Source organism: Staurois parvus, unplaced genomic scaffold (genome assembly GCF_062004578.1).
Source record: "Staurois parvus isolate SC_StPar_1 unplaced genomic scaffold, SC_StPar_1.0 ptg002002l, whole genome shotgun sequence".
In the NCBI taxonomy this organism is placed as follows: Eukaryota; Metazoa; Chordata; class Amphibia; order Anura; family Ranidae; genus Staurois; species Staurois parvus.
Genome location: NW_028319798.1, coordinates 124,520 through 141,194, shown reverse-complemented (window position 1 = coordinate 141,194; position 16,675 = coordinate 124,520). Strand labels below are relative to the sequence as shown.

General features: G+C 46.1%; 1 protein-coding gene across 1 annotated transcript in view; it reads right to left on the bottom strand.

Moving 5' to 3' along the window:
- The window catches only part of LOC149433059 (ubiquitin carboxyl-terminal hydrolase CYLD-like), a 92,346-nt gene that overhangs the window by 43,615 nt on the left and 32,056 nt on the right, over positions 1-16,675 (bottom strand). Inside the window, exons 4-8 of the mRNA XM_089664702.1 lie at positions 14,799-15,059; positions 13,506-13,575; positions 10,356-10,546; positions 4,218-4,380; positions 313-445 (exon numbers count right to left, since the gene is read on the bottom strand). Coding sequence (XP_089520828.1) covers positions 313-445; positions 4,218-4,380; positions 10,356-10,546; positions 13,506-13,575; positions 14,799-15,059 — 818 coding nt within the window. The remainder of the gene's footprint in view (positions 1-312; positions 446-4,217; positions 4,381-10,355; positions 10,547-13,505; positions 13,576-14,798; positions 15,060-16,675) is intronic.

The window sequence follows — 16,675 nt, the reverse complement described above, 5'->3', positions numbered from 1 at the left end:
TCTCTACTTTAAAGCAAACCCAAAGAAAAGTAAAGGATCTAAAAATTAAAAAAAAAAAAAAAATGGTCACAAGTTACGGCCCAGCCCTTCAGGAGCCCCTGACATACCAAGACCCACCCACTAGATACCCGTGAAGGGGAGCATCCATTGGATTTGAATACAACAAAATCTTACCTACATGAAAGCAAACCCAAAGAAACGTAAAAGAGCCAAAAACTCTCAAAGAAATAATAAAACGGTTACAAGTTACAGCCCAGCCCCCGAGGAGCCCCTGACATAACAAGACCCTCACAAGACCCTCCCACTAGATACCTGAAAAGGGCAGCATCCATGTAGCAGGAGTTACAGTGGCCTTGTATCCCTTTCATATCACCCTGTAAAATATCCACAGCAGAACATCCCTGCAGCGGGGGGACCTTCCCAGGGATCCTGTAACCTTCTTTATCTGAAAAAAAGCAAAAAAAAAAAAAAAAAGACTTTTTATGCATTTAATATAGTCATTCATGCTATTAAAAAAAAAAATCACCACCCGAAAATCCCGAGCAGTTGGCAGTAAGTATGCGCTCTACGGGAACATGACCAGTATGGATTTATTGATTCTGTGAGCTGAAAATGTGAAGGTGATGCATCAGTTCCCAACACATCTGAAATGATATTATGTATCGGAATATCAGAATAGATATTAAGGAAACAAAACGCATAATATTGTATCTTTTTTTTTTTTGAAACGCGTAAAAGTAATCATCTTCATGTAACTATTCTTATCAGAGTGAGGTAATGTTTGATACCCTTCCTTACTGATAGTTCATAATTGTGTAGATGGGGACAGACATACAATATATTGCCCCAAGTATTGGGCCGCCGGCCTTCCCACACACATGACCTTTAATGGCCCCCTAGTCTTAGTCCGTAGGGATCAATATTGAGTTGGCCCCGCCCTTTCCACACACATGACCTTTAATGGCCCCCTAGTCTTAGTCCGTAGGGTTCAATATTGAGTTGGCCCCGCCCTTTCCACACACATGACCTTTAATGGCCTCCCAGTCTTAGTCCGTAGGGTTCAATATTGAGTTGGCCCCGCCCTTTCCACACACATGACCTTTAATGGCCCCCTAGTCTTAGTCCGTAGGGTTCAATATTGAGTTGGCCCCGCCCTTTCCACACACATGACCTTTAATGGCCTCCCAGTCTTAGTCCGTAGGATTCAATATTGAGTTGGCCCCGCCCTTTCCACACACATGACCTTTAATGGCCTCCCAGTCTTAGTCCGTAGGATTCAATATTGAGTTGGCCCCGCCCTTCCCACACACACGACCTTTAATGGCCCCCCAGTCTTAGTCCGTAGGGTTCAATATTGAGTTGGCCCCGCCCTTTCCACGCACACGACCTTTAATGGCCCCCCAGTCTTAGTCCGTAGGGTTCAATATTGAGTTGGCCGCCCTTCCCACGCACATCACCTTTAATGGCCCCCCAGTCTTAGTCTGTAGGATTCAATATTGAGTTGGCCTCGCCCTTTCCACGCACATGACCTTTAATGGCCTCCCAGTCTTAGTCCGTAGGGTTCAATATTGAGTTGGCCCCGCCCTTTGCAGCTATAACAGCTTCAACTCTTCTGGGAAGGCCGTCCACAAGGTTTAGGAGGGTGTCTATGGGAAGGTTGGACCATTCTTCCAGAAGCACATTTGTCAGGTCAGGCACTGATGTCGGGGGAGGAGGCCTGGCTCGCAGTCTCCGCTCTAATTCATCCCAAAGGTGTTCTATGGGGTTGAGGTCAGGACTCTGTGCAGGACAGTCAAGTTCCTCCACCCCAAACTGGCTTCTCCATGTCTTTGTGGACCTTGCTTTGTGTACTGGTGTGCAGTCATGTTGGAACAGGAAGGGGCCATCCCCAAACTCTTCCTACAAAGTTGGGAGCATGAAACTGTCCAAAATGTTGCCTTAAGAGTTACCTTCACAGAAACTAGGGGGCCAAGCCCAACCCCTGAAAAACAACCCCACACCATAATCCCCCCTCCACCAAACTTTACACTTGGCACAATGCAGTCAGGCAAGTACCGTTCTCCTGGCAACTGCCAAACCTGGACACGTCCATCAGATGGACGGGCAGAGAAGCGTGATTGGTCACTCCAGAGAAACATCTCCATGCTCTAGAGTCCAGTGGCGGCGTGCTTTACACCACGGCATCCAGCGCTTTGCATTGCACTTGGTGATGGAAGGCTTGGATGCAGCTGCTCGGCCATGGAAACCCATTCCATGAAGCTCTCTACGCACTGTTGTTGGGCTCATCTGAAGGCCACACCAAGTTTGGAGGTCTTTAGCTATTGACTCTGCAGACAGTTGGTGATTTCTGCGCACTGTGCGCTTCAGCATGCGCTGACCCCACTCTGTCATGTGACGTGGCCTATCACTTGGTGGCTGGGTTGCTGTTGTTCCCAGTTGCTTCCACTTTGTTATAATCCCACTAACAGTTGAGCGTGGAATATTTAGTAGCCAGGAAATGTCACGGATGGACTTATTGCACAGGTGGCCACCTATCACGGGACCACGCTTGGAGTCACTGAGCTCCTGAGAGCGACCCATTCTTTCACCAATGTTTGTAGAAGCCATCTGCATGCCTAGGGGCTTGATTGTATACACCTGTGTCCATGGAGGGGATTGGAACACCTGAATCACATGATATGGAGGGGATTGGAACACCTGAATCACATGATTGGGAGGGAATTGGAACACCTGAATCACATGATTGGGAGGGGATTGGAACACCTGAATCACATGGTATGGAGGGGATTGGAACACCTGAATGACATGATTGGGAGGGGATTGGAACACCTGAATCACATAATATGGAGGGGATTGGAACATCTGAATCACATGATTTGGAGGGGATTGGAACTCCTGAATCACATGATTGGGAGGGGATTGGAACTCCTGAATCACATGATTGGGACGGGATTGGAACACCTGAATCACATGATTGGGAAGGGATTGGAACACCTGAATCACATGATTGGGAGGGGATTGGAACTCTTGAATCACATGATTGGGAAGGGATTGGAACACCTGAATCACATGATTGGGAGGGGATTGGAACACCTGAATCACATGACATGGAGGGGATTGGAACACCTGAATCACATGATTGGGAGGGGATTGGAACACCTGAATCACATGATATGGAGGGGATTGGAACACCTGAATCACATGATTGGGAGGGGATTGGAACTCCTGAATCACATGATTGGGAGGGTATTGGAACACCTGAATCACATGATTTGGAGGGGATTGGAACTCCTGAATCACATGATTGGGAGGGGATTGGAACTCCTGAATCACATGATTGGGAGGGGATTGGAACACCTGAGTCACATGATATGGAGGGGATTGGAACTCCTGAATCACATGATTGGGAGGGGATTGGAACTCCTGAATCACATGATTAGGAGGGGATTGGAACACCTGAATCACTTAATATGAAGGGGATTGGAGCACCTGAATCACATGATTGGGAGGGCGGGTCCAATACTTTTGGCAATATAATGTATACGGAATGCTTGGTACAGGATCCTGAATCTACTAAATATTGCCTCTATATATTTTACTGCCTGCAACCGATGTCCTGCAATGCTGAAATCCTTAGGCCTTGTTTACAACAGTGGTGGCTATGAAAGGGGAGGGGGGTGGTAAAAATAGGCAGTTGAGCCCCGACCACCAAGCTACTGATTAAAATTGCCACCGGCCATGTTAGTACACACGGTCTGATGGCCAAGGTTAGGGTGCACAGTGGCACAAATTTGGTCACACATGCAAGTGAATGGATCAGCATGCATGGGGCTTATTCAACTAAATAGGGCTGCCAATTTACGGCATGCTGCTATGGGCTTTCAAGGGTTAAAAGCGGCATCCACTAGGTAATATATTGCCTCCAAGCTGCCGGCCAAATGCCTCTGAAAAACCATTCCCATGGATCCATTTTTACAGGGGCAGCAATGGTGGCCACAAGTGTAAATGAGCGTTTAGTATAGGTCAGTACTCATCTCTTCCTCTCCATCATCAGAAGTGGAAAGGTTCCCGGGCCCCCATAGGAGCTGCCATTATTTTAAGTTATGTGTTCACATTACACATGAAGATTGTGTAGCGACAATCTTGGTAAAGTATTTTCTTCCACTGGTGTTTCATTTTTTTTGGCCCCGCCTCCGAGGAGATCAGGAGTAACTCACTATGCGCCTCAACCTCCAGGCTCTTTGGTTCACAGTCTTTACTAGACAGAAAGCGGGTGTCTGGCTGACATGCTTTCAACTTGACAAAAATTCCTCGTTTTGGGCCACAAAAGAAATACCGGCGCCCCTGCCAGCTGCCGTCGGTGCAACCTTTATCTTCTTCCTGTAAAGTCAAGAACAGACATAAGTGATTGGAGAACAGCCTACCATACCTGAAGGTTCAATTATCATCGCTCTGGTTCTGAGCGATCGCATGCCATCACACAAGTGTCTCTCTCTGTATTGGTTCTGGAGTTTCATGGGCACGAGTTAGTCTGATCTCCTCAGGGGCGGGGCCAAATATGAAACAGCAGTGAAAGAAATCACGAAGATTGTCACAACTCACTATTCATACATAATATGGTTACATTATAACTTAAAAAAAAAAAAAAAAAAAATCACAGTTCCTATGGGGCGCGAGGAACCATTCCTTTGAGAAGTCCTATCAGGACTATTAGTTTCCACTACATTGGCTCTAAAAAAAAAAAAAAGAAAAAAAAGAGGATCACCTCTAATTTAGTTTTTGCAAACGGTAAGCCCTGGTACACTAGGGCGACATGAAAGTCGAGCAACTTTGCTGTACAACTTCCCAGGGACCAGGTGCTACTTTCAAGCAACTTTACTGATGTGACTTTGGTGGATCAGTGGGGATTTTTTTTTTAACCTCGCCTCTCCTCCCTGGTCAGCCTTGCTGCCTAGAAACTCCCCCCCAAGCACATTCCATTCACACCTCAGCACAGCGGAAACGTGTTTTCCTGTTTGTTTTGCTTGAGCATTTTTTGCACAATTTTCAAGCGTAAACGTGCCTCATACATAAGGCAGCCATTTACATGAATGGGCTGCCCTACGCATGACAACGTAGCTAGAGCATTTTCAGTCGCGGAGCGTCACGTTTTTTTCATTGCGTGTTTTTGAACGTTTGTATCTCGTTTTGTGACATGGCAATACACAAGTCTGCTAACCGTGATTGGGGTGTCATGAACAATCAGGGTGCATTTACATGTATGTACGAATGTATTCACAACATCAATTCTCCTGCGCTTGGGTCCAGAGGAGACAACTGGCTACAATCGCATCCTCATTGGCTTGGATAGAACATGCCTTCTCATATGGAAGAAAAAATATATTTGAAATACAATTATGGCCATACTCAATATATTTATATATATATATATATATATATATATATATTTATATATATATATATATATATATATATATACACACACACACATATATATATATATATATATATATATATATATATATATACACACATATATATATATATATATATATATATATATATATATACACATATATATATATATATATTTTTTTTTTGCATGTTGAAATGCGTTTTTATTACAAAATAAATGAAAAAAAAATTGTAAAAATTAATTTTCAAATATACTGTATGTCTTTAAAAATACAAAATCTACATTTTTGGAATGCATTTACAAATATATGTTAAAATTACTTTTTTATATGTTAAAAAAAAAATCTGAAAACTATATTTAAAAAAAATATTTTTAAAAATATTTTTCAGATATTTTGTGATATATAAAAAACGCATTTCATCATGCAGTGTATATATATATATATATATACATACATACATACACACACACGCACACACACACATACATACAGACACAGCATGTTGAAATGTGTTTTTATATATTACAAAATATATGAAATTTTTTTTTTTTCATATTTTATTTAAATATATTCTTCAGATTTTTTTTAACATATAAAGAAGTACTTTTAACATACATTTTTACATATGTTCGTAAATGCATTCCAAAAATGTAGATTTATATTTTTAAAGATATACAGTATATTTAAAAATGTATTTTTAAAACTATTTTTCAGATATTCTGTAATAAAAACGCATTTTAACATTTTATATTTATATATATATATATATATATATATATATATATATATATATATATAAATATAAATATATATATTAAATATGGCCAAAATTGGAGTATTTCAAACATATTTTTCTTCCATGTGGGTTCCATTATGTGCACAATGATTATGCAACTAAATGAAAAACAAAAATATTCCCATCTCACTTGTTTATTTTCATCTGTTAAAGTGAGAATAACCCACATGGAATAAAAATATACTTGAAATGCATTTTAAAAATATTCTTCCCAAATATATTGACATATATTAGAAATATCACAATTTTGGCCATATATTTTTTTTACCATAAAAAAAGTCATTTTGACATATATTTTTACATATATTTGTAAATGCATTCCAAAAATGTAGATTTGTATTTTTAAAGACATACAGTATATTTGAAAATTTATTTCATATATTTTGTAATAAAAACGCATTTCAATCTATATATAATTATTGAAATATATTTTGAAATATATTGAATATGGCCAAAATTGTAGCATTTCAAATATATGTCAATATATTTCAGAGGAATATTTTTAAAATATACTTCAAATATATTTTTCTTCCATGTGGGTTACTGCCCTCATAAGTCTGGGAGAATCTAGGAACACTGAAACCATAAAACAAGACAGAGGGCGCCCCGGCCTAGTGCATTATCCTTAAAAAAAAAATTTTGATATTAAAAAGTGGTAAGTATTATACTCACAAGACACCTCATCGTAAAAAAACAGCTCAGTGCGGTCCACGATTCATCACGTCACCCGACAGGGCAGAGAGGACCTCCTACAGGCTAACGCATTTCGAGGACTAGGTTGGCTCTGAGGAAGGGGCTAGTCCTCGAAACGCGTTAACCTGTTGGATCCAGGGAATATCCGATTGCCTCTCGGGGGATCAGGAAGGAATTTTTTCCCCTGCAGGAGCAAATTGGATCGTGCTTTGCTGGGGTTTTTTTGCCTTCCTCTGGATCAACTGTGGGTGTAGGATTATATATAGATTTTTTTCTATGGTTGAACTGGATGGACATTTGTCTTTTTTCAGCCAGACTAACTATGTATCTATCACTTTTTAATAATAAATACCGTATTTTTCGCCGTATAAGACGCACCTGACCATAAGACGCACCTAGGTTTTAGAGGTAGAAAACAGGAAAAAAAAAACAATTCTGAGCTAATGGACTGCAGACACAGTACAGGAGATGACCAGAGACTGCGGACAGCACAGGGATGACCAGAGACTGCGGACAGCACAGGGATGACCAGAGACTGCGGACAGCACAGGGATGACCAGAGACTGCGGACAGCACAGGGATGACCAGAGACTGCGGACAGCACAGGAATGACCAGAGACTGCGGACAGCACAGGGGATGACCAGAGACTGCGGACAGCACAGGGGATGACCAGAGACTGCGGACAGCACAGGGATGACCAGAGACTGCGGACAGCACAGGGATGACCAGAGACTGCGGACAGCACAGGGATGACCAGAGACTGCGGACAGCACAGGGATGACCAGAGACTGCGGACAGCACAGGGATGACCAGAGACTGCGGATAGCACAGGGATGACCAGAGACTGCGGACAGCACAGGGATGACCAGAGACTGCGGACAGCACAGGGATGACCAGAGACTGCGGACAGCACAGGGATGACCAGAGACTGCGGATAGCACAGGGATGACCAGAGACTGCGGATAGCACAGGGATGACCAGAGACTGCGGACAGCACAGGGATGACCAGAGACTGCGGATAGCACAGGGATGACCAGAGACTGCGGACAGCACAGGGATGACCAGAGACTGCGGACAGCACAGGGATGACCAGAAACTGCAGACAGTACAGATGACTGCTGACCTTTGGGGAGGTGGGGAGGTGGGGAGCGGGTACCTGAATTTGACAGGTACCCGCTCTTACTTCCGCAGAGTTTTTGTTTGATCTTACCTGTTCCTCAATCCAGCCACGCACTGTCTTCCCGGCTTCTGTAATGGCGCTCGGCATGACAGCCGGGTGCCCAGTGCACATGAGCAAGAAGCGCTGCGCTTTGTGATTGGTCCGGCGGCTTCTGGGATCTGTCATGTGTCCCAGGTACCGCCTTACCATTCACAAAAAGCACCGCTTCTTGCGCATGCGCACTTGGCACCCGGCTGTCATGCCCAGTGCCTACACTACAGAAGCCGGGGAGACAGCGCGCCGCTGGATAGAGGAACAGGTAAGGTCCCGCTGAAGAGCTGAGTGGCCGGCCCGGTATTCTGACACGGCCGCGGTGGAAATACCGGACCGGCCGCTCCACATTCGCCTTATAAGACGCACTGACATTTCCCCCCCAGTTTTGGGGAAGAAAAAGTGCGTCTTATACGGCGAAAAATACGGTACATGTTTCCAGGATAACAGACTAGGCCGGGACGCCCTCTGTCTTGTTTTATGGTTTTGTATGTTTCCGAATGCGTGGCAACCCACAACAGAAAATGCGCATTTCAGAAACAAGCTGCAAAGGTGAATCGCGCTTGCGTCGCCATAATACCAAAGCAAGAGAGATATGCATTTTCAAAACGTGCAGCAAAGCGCGTTTTCTGCACGGGTTATCGTGAATTAGGAAACGCGCAGATGTGAGGGCAGTCTGCAGGGTAACGTAAGCACAACAAAGGGAATTTTTAAAACACACGGAACAGCGTGCGTCTTCTTGCCGGTTGCCATGCAGATGGGCAGCACAGTGGTTAGCACTTCCGCCTGGCAGCACTCGGGTCGTTGGTTAGACCACCTGCCTGGAGTTTGCATGTTCTTCCTGGGCCAGCGTGGGTTTCCTCCGGGTACTCCAGTTTCCTCCCACACTCCAAAGACATGCTAGGAAGTTAATTGGCTCCTGTATTTATTGGCCCTAATATGTGTATGTATGAATATGAGTTAGGGACCTTAGATTGTATGCTCCTCGGGGGCGGGGACTGATGTAAATGTACAATATATATGTAAAGCGCTGCGTAAATTGACGGCGCTATATAAGTACCTGAAATAAATAAATAACTATGAATACAGGCTAATTGTTAAAGACACCCCAATCGCAGTTTTGCTGCCAAAATGTGCGACGCTCCATGACCAAAAAGGTTCCTGAGCTACTTTGGGACATTTATCGCACCCTCTACGCCAGTGGTTCTCAACTTTCCTAATGCCGTGACCCCTTAATACAGTTCCTCATGTTGTGGTGACCCCCAACCATGAAATTATTTACCCAGTAATTATAATTCATGAAGTGTCGTTTTACCTCCAATACTGCTGCTTTCTACACAGTAGCTGCTTTCTACACAGTAGCTGCTTTCTACACAGTAGCTGCTCTTTACACATTGGAAATATGTGTTGTCCATGGTCTTAGGCGACCCCTGTGAAAGGGTCGTTCGACCCCCAAAGGGGTCGCGACCCACAGGTTGAGAACCACTGCTCTACGCGATGTGAAGAACACACCAAAAAAAAAAAAAAAAAGAAAAAAATCTGAGCAGGAACGTGCATTTCCACTACACTCAGATGTGAATGGGATGTGCTAGGCAGGAAGTTTTTAGGTAGTAAGGATGACCAGGGAGGAGCGGTGACTGCCAAAGTTGCTGCAATTAAGACAAAGGTACGACTTGCTGGTGATTTTACATTGAAGTCTATGGGAGCTGCATAGTAAAAGTAGGAAAAAAAAAGTAATTTTTGTTGTTGCGACTCAAGACGTAGCAATTAAAGACAGTACCCACTAAAATTCTACAAGCTTTCATCTGATCTGCGACTTTACATGTCCCAAGTCGCTGGAAAAAAAAAATCACACTGGTACAGGGGCGGACTGGCAACTCATGGGGCCCCCGGGCAATAGGGGATCATGGGGCCCATGTGTCCTCACCCACACTCAAACCACACCCAAAAAAGCCTATAGGGCCCTCAAACCCCTCATGTTTTGTATTGTTACTGTATTTTCTCATGTGCTGTCCCCCTTGCTATTGTACAGCGCTGAGCAAACCTTTTGGCGCTATATAAATACTGTATAATAATAATAAAAAGGTACCAGGGGCATCTCATGGGGCCCCCTACTGACCCCGGGCCCTCGGGCAGTGCCCAAGTGCTGGAATGGTCAGTCCGCCCCTGCACTGGTGTAAACCAGGACTAAATATTCTTTATTAAAAAGTAAAATTCAAAAGTCAACAAGTAACTTACTAGCTCCACCCCGACCATGGCGTCCTCCATTTGTGGCAGATACCCCAACCATCGGATGATCCCATAGGCCATCTCTCCTTCCTGATACTGAATCTGTACTAGGGAATCCACTTCCAGGTTTCTTCCCAAAAGCTCTTCTTTCTGTTTGCCGTCATTGGGGCTCTTCTGTTCCCGACACATGGCCGCACCATCTTCATGGAGAAGAGAGGAGACAACGTATGGGAGAAGCCTACAACAACACTAGGCACAAGGTCTACATGGTTCTTGAAGGTGGAGCTGTGAGCAGGGCCGGGACAAAGGGGGTGGGCAAGAGGGGCGGCTGCCCCGCGGGCCAATGGTTTACTGTAGGGATGGGGCAGGGTCAGACTGACAACTCATGGGGCCCCCGGGCAATAGGGGATCATGGGACCCCTGTGTCCTCACCCACACTTCATGGAGAAGAGAGGAGACAACGTATGGGAGAAGCCTACAACAACACTATGAACAAGGCCTACATGGTTCTTGAAGGTGGAGCTGTGACCAGGGCTGGGACAAAGGGGGTGGGCTGGAGGGGCAGCTGCCCCGTGGGCCGATGGCTTACTGTAGGGATGGGGCAGGATCGGACTGACAGCGCATGGGGTCCTCGGGCAATAGGGGATCATAGGACCCCTGTGTCCTCACCCACACTCAAAAAAGCCTATGAAAGGTACTAGGGACATCTCATGGGGCCCCCTACTGACCCTCGGCCTTCGGGCAGTGCCAGAGCTCCCAAATGGTCAGTCCACCCCTTGGATGGGGCACCTTCCTTCTGTTACAAGGCTGAAAGAGTAGTAACGGTGGCATCACAACACCTGTCAGCCCAGCGCTGGGAGTGGTGAGGAGAGATCCGGGAGGTGGTCCGGGCTGTGTTCTCCCCCCTTCTCCTTCCTGCCTCTTGTGGTGGGACTGCATTGGCAAACCTGCGCACTTCCGGCCCAATGTAAACCCTGACTGACAGATCAGGAGCCGTGCAGTGACGTCTGGGTATAGGATCCCCTGAGCTTGCACATCATGAAGGAGGGGAAGAGGTGCATTTTGGCACCTTTGCCCTGGGCAATGGATGACCATATCCTGGCACTGGCTGTGTTCTCTTCCCCCCCCCCCCCAATTCCTGCCTCTTGTGGTGGGACTGCGTTGGCAAACCTGCACACTTCCAGGTTGATGTGAACCCTGACTGACAGATCAGGAGCCGCACAGTGATGTCTGGGTGTAGGATCCCCTGACCTTGCACATGAAGGAAGGAAGGGGGAGGGGTGCATTTTGGCACCTTTGCCCTGGGCACTGGATGACCATATCCCGGCACTGGCTGTGAGAATGGGACAACTTCATTTTAGGAATGAGCAGAAGTGGACAAATTAAGATGGTTTTTGGGGTTTTTTAGGGACTGTAAATGGCTCCTGAGGATGACAGAAGCCCCTTTCATGTTCTTTGGCGCATTTGTTGCGCATAGCGCAGCCAATTGAGAGGAATGGGCCGGCCTATGCATGCAGCGCAAAAAAGTGTACACTCCTAACCCTTAAGCTGGACCTACACTGATCGACATCGGCCCCTGATGAACCAGCAGAATTTTGTTCAGTGTGCGGCCGTTCCAGCTCTACAGAAATCAATCATTTGAACGACTTCCATCGAATGGACATGTGTGAAGATCTGTGTATTCTGACAGCTGTGTGCACCACTTTCAGAAATGTCCCACCAGGGGAAGGGATTCCTCCTTCTCATTTGTTAGCCGAAAGCCAACCCTTTGTTTATAAACAGAGTCATGTGAGCGCTGACATGGGAATAACATGGCTTTGTTACTAAACAAATCATGCCAGTGAATCGCCCATTCATCCCTACTACATTTTAGCTGAGATTTTCTTGATGATGGTGGCAGCAATGTCCGCAGTGATTGGCTGTACAAAGGAGTCCTGATGGAAACTGACATTGATTTTCCATAAACGTCAATGTCCTGCAGCCTCCCCCATCACTTTCAGGGTATGGAGTCACAATGTATCAGTGTGCTCTATGATTATGTTACCGGTACATTGTATCAGTGTGCAGCCTCCCTCATCTCTATGATTATGTTACATTGTATCAGTGCGCAGCCTCCCCCATCTCTATGTTTATGTTACATTGTATCAGTGCGCAGCCTCCACCATCTCTATGATTGTGTTACATTGTATCAGTTCGCAGCCTCCACCATCTCTATGTGTTACATTGTATCAGTGTGCAGCCTCTCCCTTCTCTATGATTGTGTTACATTGTATTAGTGTGCAGCCTCCCCCACCTCTATGTTTGTGTTACATTGTGTCAGTGTGCAGCCCCCCCATCTCTATGATTGTGTTACATTGTATCAGTGTGCAGCCTCCACCATCTCCATTTGTTACATTGTATTAGTGTGCAGCCTCCCCCATCTCTATGTGTTACATTGTATCAGTGTGCAGCCTCTCCCTTCTCTATGATTATGTTACATTGTATCAGTGTGCAGCCCCCATCTCTATGATTGTGTTACATTGTATCAGTGCACAGCCTCCCCCATCTCTATGATTGTGTTACATTGTATCAGTGTGCAGCCTCCCCCATCTCTATGAATGTGTTACATTGTATCAGTGCACAGCCTCCCCCATCTCTATGATTGTGTTACATTGTATCAGTGTGCAGCCTCCCCCATCTCTATGATTGTGTTACATTGTATCAGTGTGCAGCCTCTCCCTTCTCTATGAATGTGTTACATTGTATCAGTGTGCAGCCCCCCATCTCTATGATTCTGTTACATTGTATCAGTGTGCAGCCTCCACCATCTCCATTTGTTACATTGTATCAGTTCACAGCCTCCCCCATCTCTATGATTGTGTTACATTGTATCAGTGTGCAGCCCCCCCATCTCTATGTTTGTGTTACATTGTATCAGTGTGCAGCCTCCCCCATCTCTATGATTGTGTTACATTGTATCAGTGCGCAGCCTCCCCTATCTCTATATTTGTGTTACATTGTATCAGTGCGCAGCCTCCCCTATCTCTATATTTGTGTTACATTGTATCAGTGCGCAGCCTCCCCTATCTCTATATTTGTGTTACATTGTATCAGTATCAGCAGCAAGGATAGAAAGGTGATCCCAGAGGGAGCAGTAATGTGGAATCCTGTGAGCTCTACCTGGGGTAATGTCTTCCTTCACAATGGCATCCAGGGGAATCTTCATCAGCGTACTGGAGGAGCTGTCCTCCTGCCACACAAACAGACAGATGTATTATGATCTGACACACAATCCGATGTAGGGGGTGCAGCCCCGCCCATGTGTCACCCCCATAGTACAGATGAAGCAACTTTGGTAGACATATCAGTGTCAGAGCGACACGTTACATGTATGGAGGAAACTCACCAGTAGGCTGACACGCCAAGCGGCTTCTTACATCTCCTAGACATGATTGCTGAGATTCCTCATTGAGATTTGTCTCTCTGCCCCTCCCACAATGACATTTCTCTGCAGTATTCAATGTCTCCACCCCTTCCACAATGACATTTCCCTGCAGTATTCAGTGTCTCCACCCCTCCTACAATGGTGAGATATCCTGCAGTATTCAGTGTCTCCACCCCTCCTACAATGGTGAGATATCCTGCAGTATTCAGTGTCTGCACCCCTCCCACAATGGTGAGATTTCCTGCAGCACTTTGTGTCTCCGTCCCTCCCACAATGATATTTCCCTGCAGTATTGTGTCTCCACCCCTCCCACGACATTTCCCTGCAGTATTCAGTGTCTCCGCCTCTTCCACAATGACACTTCCCTGCAGCATTCAGTGTCTCCGCCCCTTCCACAATGACACTTCCCTGCAGTATTCAGTGTCTCCGCCCCTTCCACAATGACACTTCCCTGCAGTATTCAGTGTCTCCGCCCCTCACAAAATGACATTTCTCTGCAGTATTCAGTGTCTCCGCCCCACCCACAATGACATTTCCCAGATGTATTCTGTGTCTCTGCCCCCCCACAATGACATTTCCTTGCAGTATTCAGCATCTCCTCCCCTCCCACAATTACATTTCTCTGCAGTATTCAGTGTTTACACCCCTCCCACAATGACATTTCCCTGCAGTACTTTGTGTCTCTGCCCCTCCCACAATGACATTTCCCAGCAGTATTCAGTGTCTCTGGCCCTCCCACAATGGTAAGATTTCCTGCAGCATTATGTGTCTCTGCCTCTCCCACAATGACATTTCCCTACAATATTGAGCCTCCGCCCCTCTCACAATTACATTTCCCTGCAGTATTCAGTGTCTCCGCCCCTCCCACAATGACATTTCCCTGCAGTATTTATTGTCTCCATCCCTCCCACAATAACATGCAGTCCACCAGAAACCCAATCACCCCCTTCAGATCCTGGACCATGTTCTGGGGTTCACAGACAGAGGGCGCACTCTCAGCTGCAACTGGACACAAACCACGTTCTTACCGGCAACACCTCCACGTAGCCGTCTGCCATCTTGTTGAATATGACCAGCCCCCGCTTTAACTCGTCATCCACAAAGTAGGAGACTTTGTCCCCCTGATTGACGGGGGTCTGAGCCAAGGGGGACCCCAGAATGTCTGATGGCGCCGCTCCAGAGAAGAGGATCTTGTTGAACGGTAACAGCAGGCCGCTGTTCTGCTTACATTTGAAGAACGTCACCCCCCGAAATGTGCCGTCAATTTTGCCGCACCCTTCACCTTCCCCCTGTGGAATGGTTAGGGAATGAATTCAATACATTTCCAAGGTTTAGATAATTCTTATATCAGAAAATATTTGCATGTTACGCTGTTGCGATTTGGTGGATGGCTATGTTGAACCTTTTGATCGGTGGTCCCCAAACTGCGGCCCTTTATCTGGCCCTTGTGGCACTATTCCTTTCAATGATATGAGCTGGTATTCCTCCCACTGATACCAATGATGGAGCACTATTCCTTCCACTGACACCAATGATGGGGCACTATTCCTCCCACTGACACCAATGATGGAGCACTATTCCCCCCACTGACACCAATGATGGAGCACTATTCCCCCCACTGACACCAATGATGGGGCACTATTCCTCCCACTGACACCAATGATGGGGCACTATTCCTCCCACTGACACCAATGATGGGGCACTATTCCTCCCACTGATACCAATGATGGGGAACTATTCCTCCCACTGACACCAATGATGGGACACTATTCCTCCCACTGATACCAATGATGGGACACTATTCCTCCCACTGACACCAATGATGGGGCACTATTCCTCCACTGATACCAATGATGGGGCACTATTCCTCCCACTGACACCAATGATGGGGCACTATTCCTCCCACTGATACCAGTGATGGGGCACTATTCCTCCCACTGATACCAATGATGGGGCACTATTCCTCCCACTGGAACCAATGATGGGTCACGTTTCCTCCCACTGATGCCAATGATGGGTCACTTTTTACTCCCACTGACACCAATGATGGGGCACTATTCCTCCCACTGACACCAATGATGGGACACTATTCCTCCCGCTGATACCAACAATAGGGCATTATTCCTTCCACTAATGCCAAGGATGGGGCACTATTCCTCCCACTGACACCAATTATGGGTCACTATTCCTCCCACTGCCACCAATTATGGGTCACTATTCCTCCCACTGATACCAATGATGGGGCACTATTCCTTCTACTGCCACCAATGATGGGTCACTTTTCCTCCCACAGGCACCAATGATGGGTCACTTTTCCTCCCACTGACACCAATGATGGGTCACTATTCCTCCCACTGACACCAATGATGGGTCACTTTTCCTCCCACTGACACCAATGATGGGTCACTTTTCCTCCCACTGACACCAATGATGGGTCACTTTTCCTCCCACTGATACCAATGATGGGGCACTATTCCTTCCACTGATGCCAAGGATGGGGAACTATTCCTCCCACTAGTATCAATTAATCAATGATGGGACGCAACCCCTCCCACTGACACAAATTATGGAGCAGTATCCCTCCCACTGACACCAACAATGGGTCACTATTTCTTCCACTAATACCAATGATGAGGCACTACTCCTCCAACTGGCCACTAACCCTAAGGCCATGTTTATGCTCACTGATGCTGGGCCTGGGACATTTTTTAACCCCACTGACCACAATCAGGTCCCCATAAAGTCTGAAGGACAGTAAACTTGGCCCTGCTTTAGGCTCATCTGCTATTAAAACCATATAGTAAACTTCCTAGCCTCGGATCCAGAAGGACGGAACCATCTTTGTTTGAGGCATCGCTCAGAGTGACCATCTGTTTCCTGGACTGAGATTCCGGCTGACACAGCT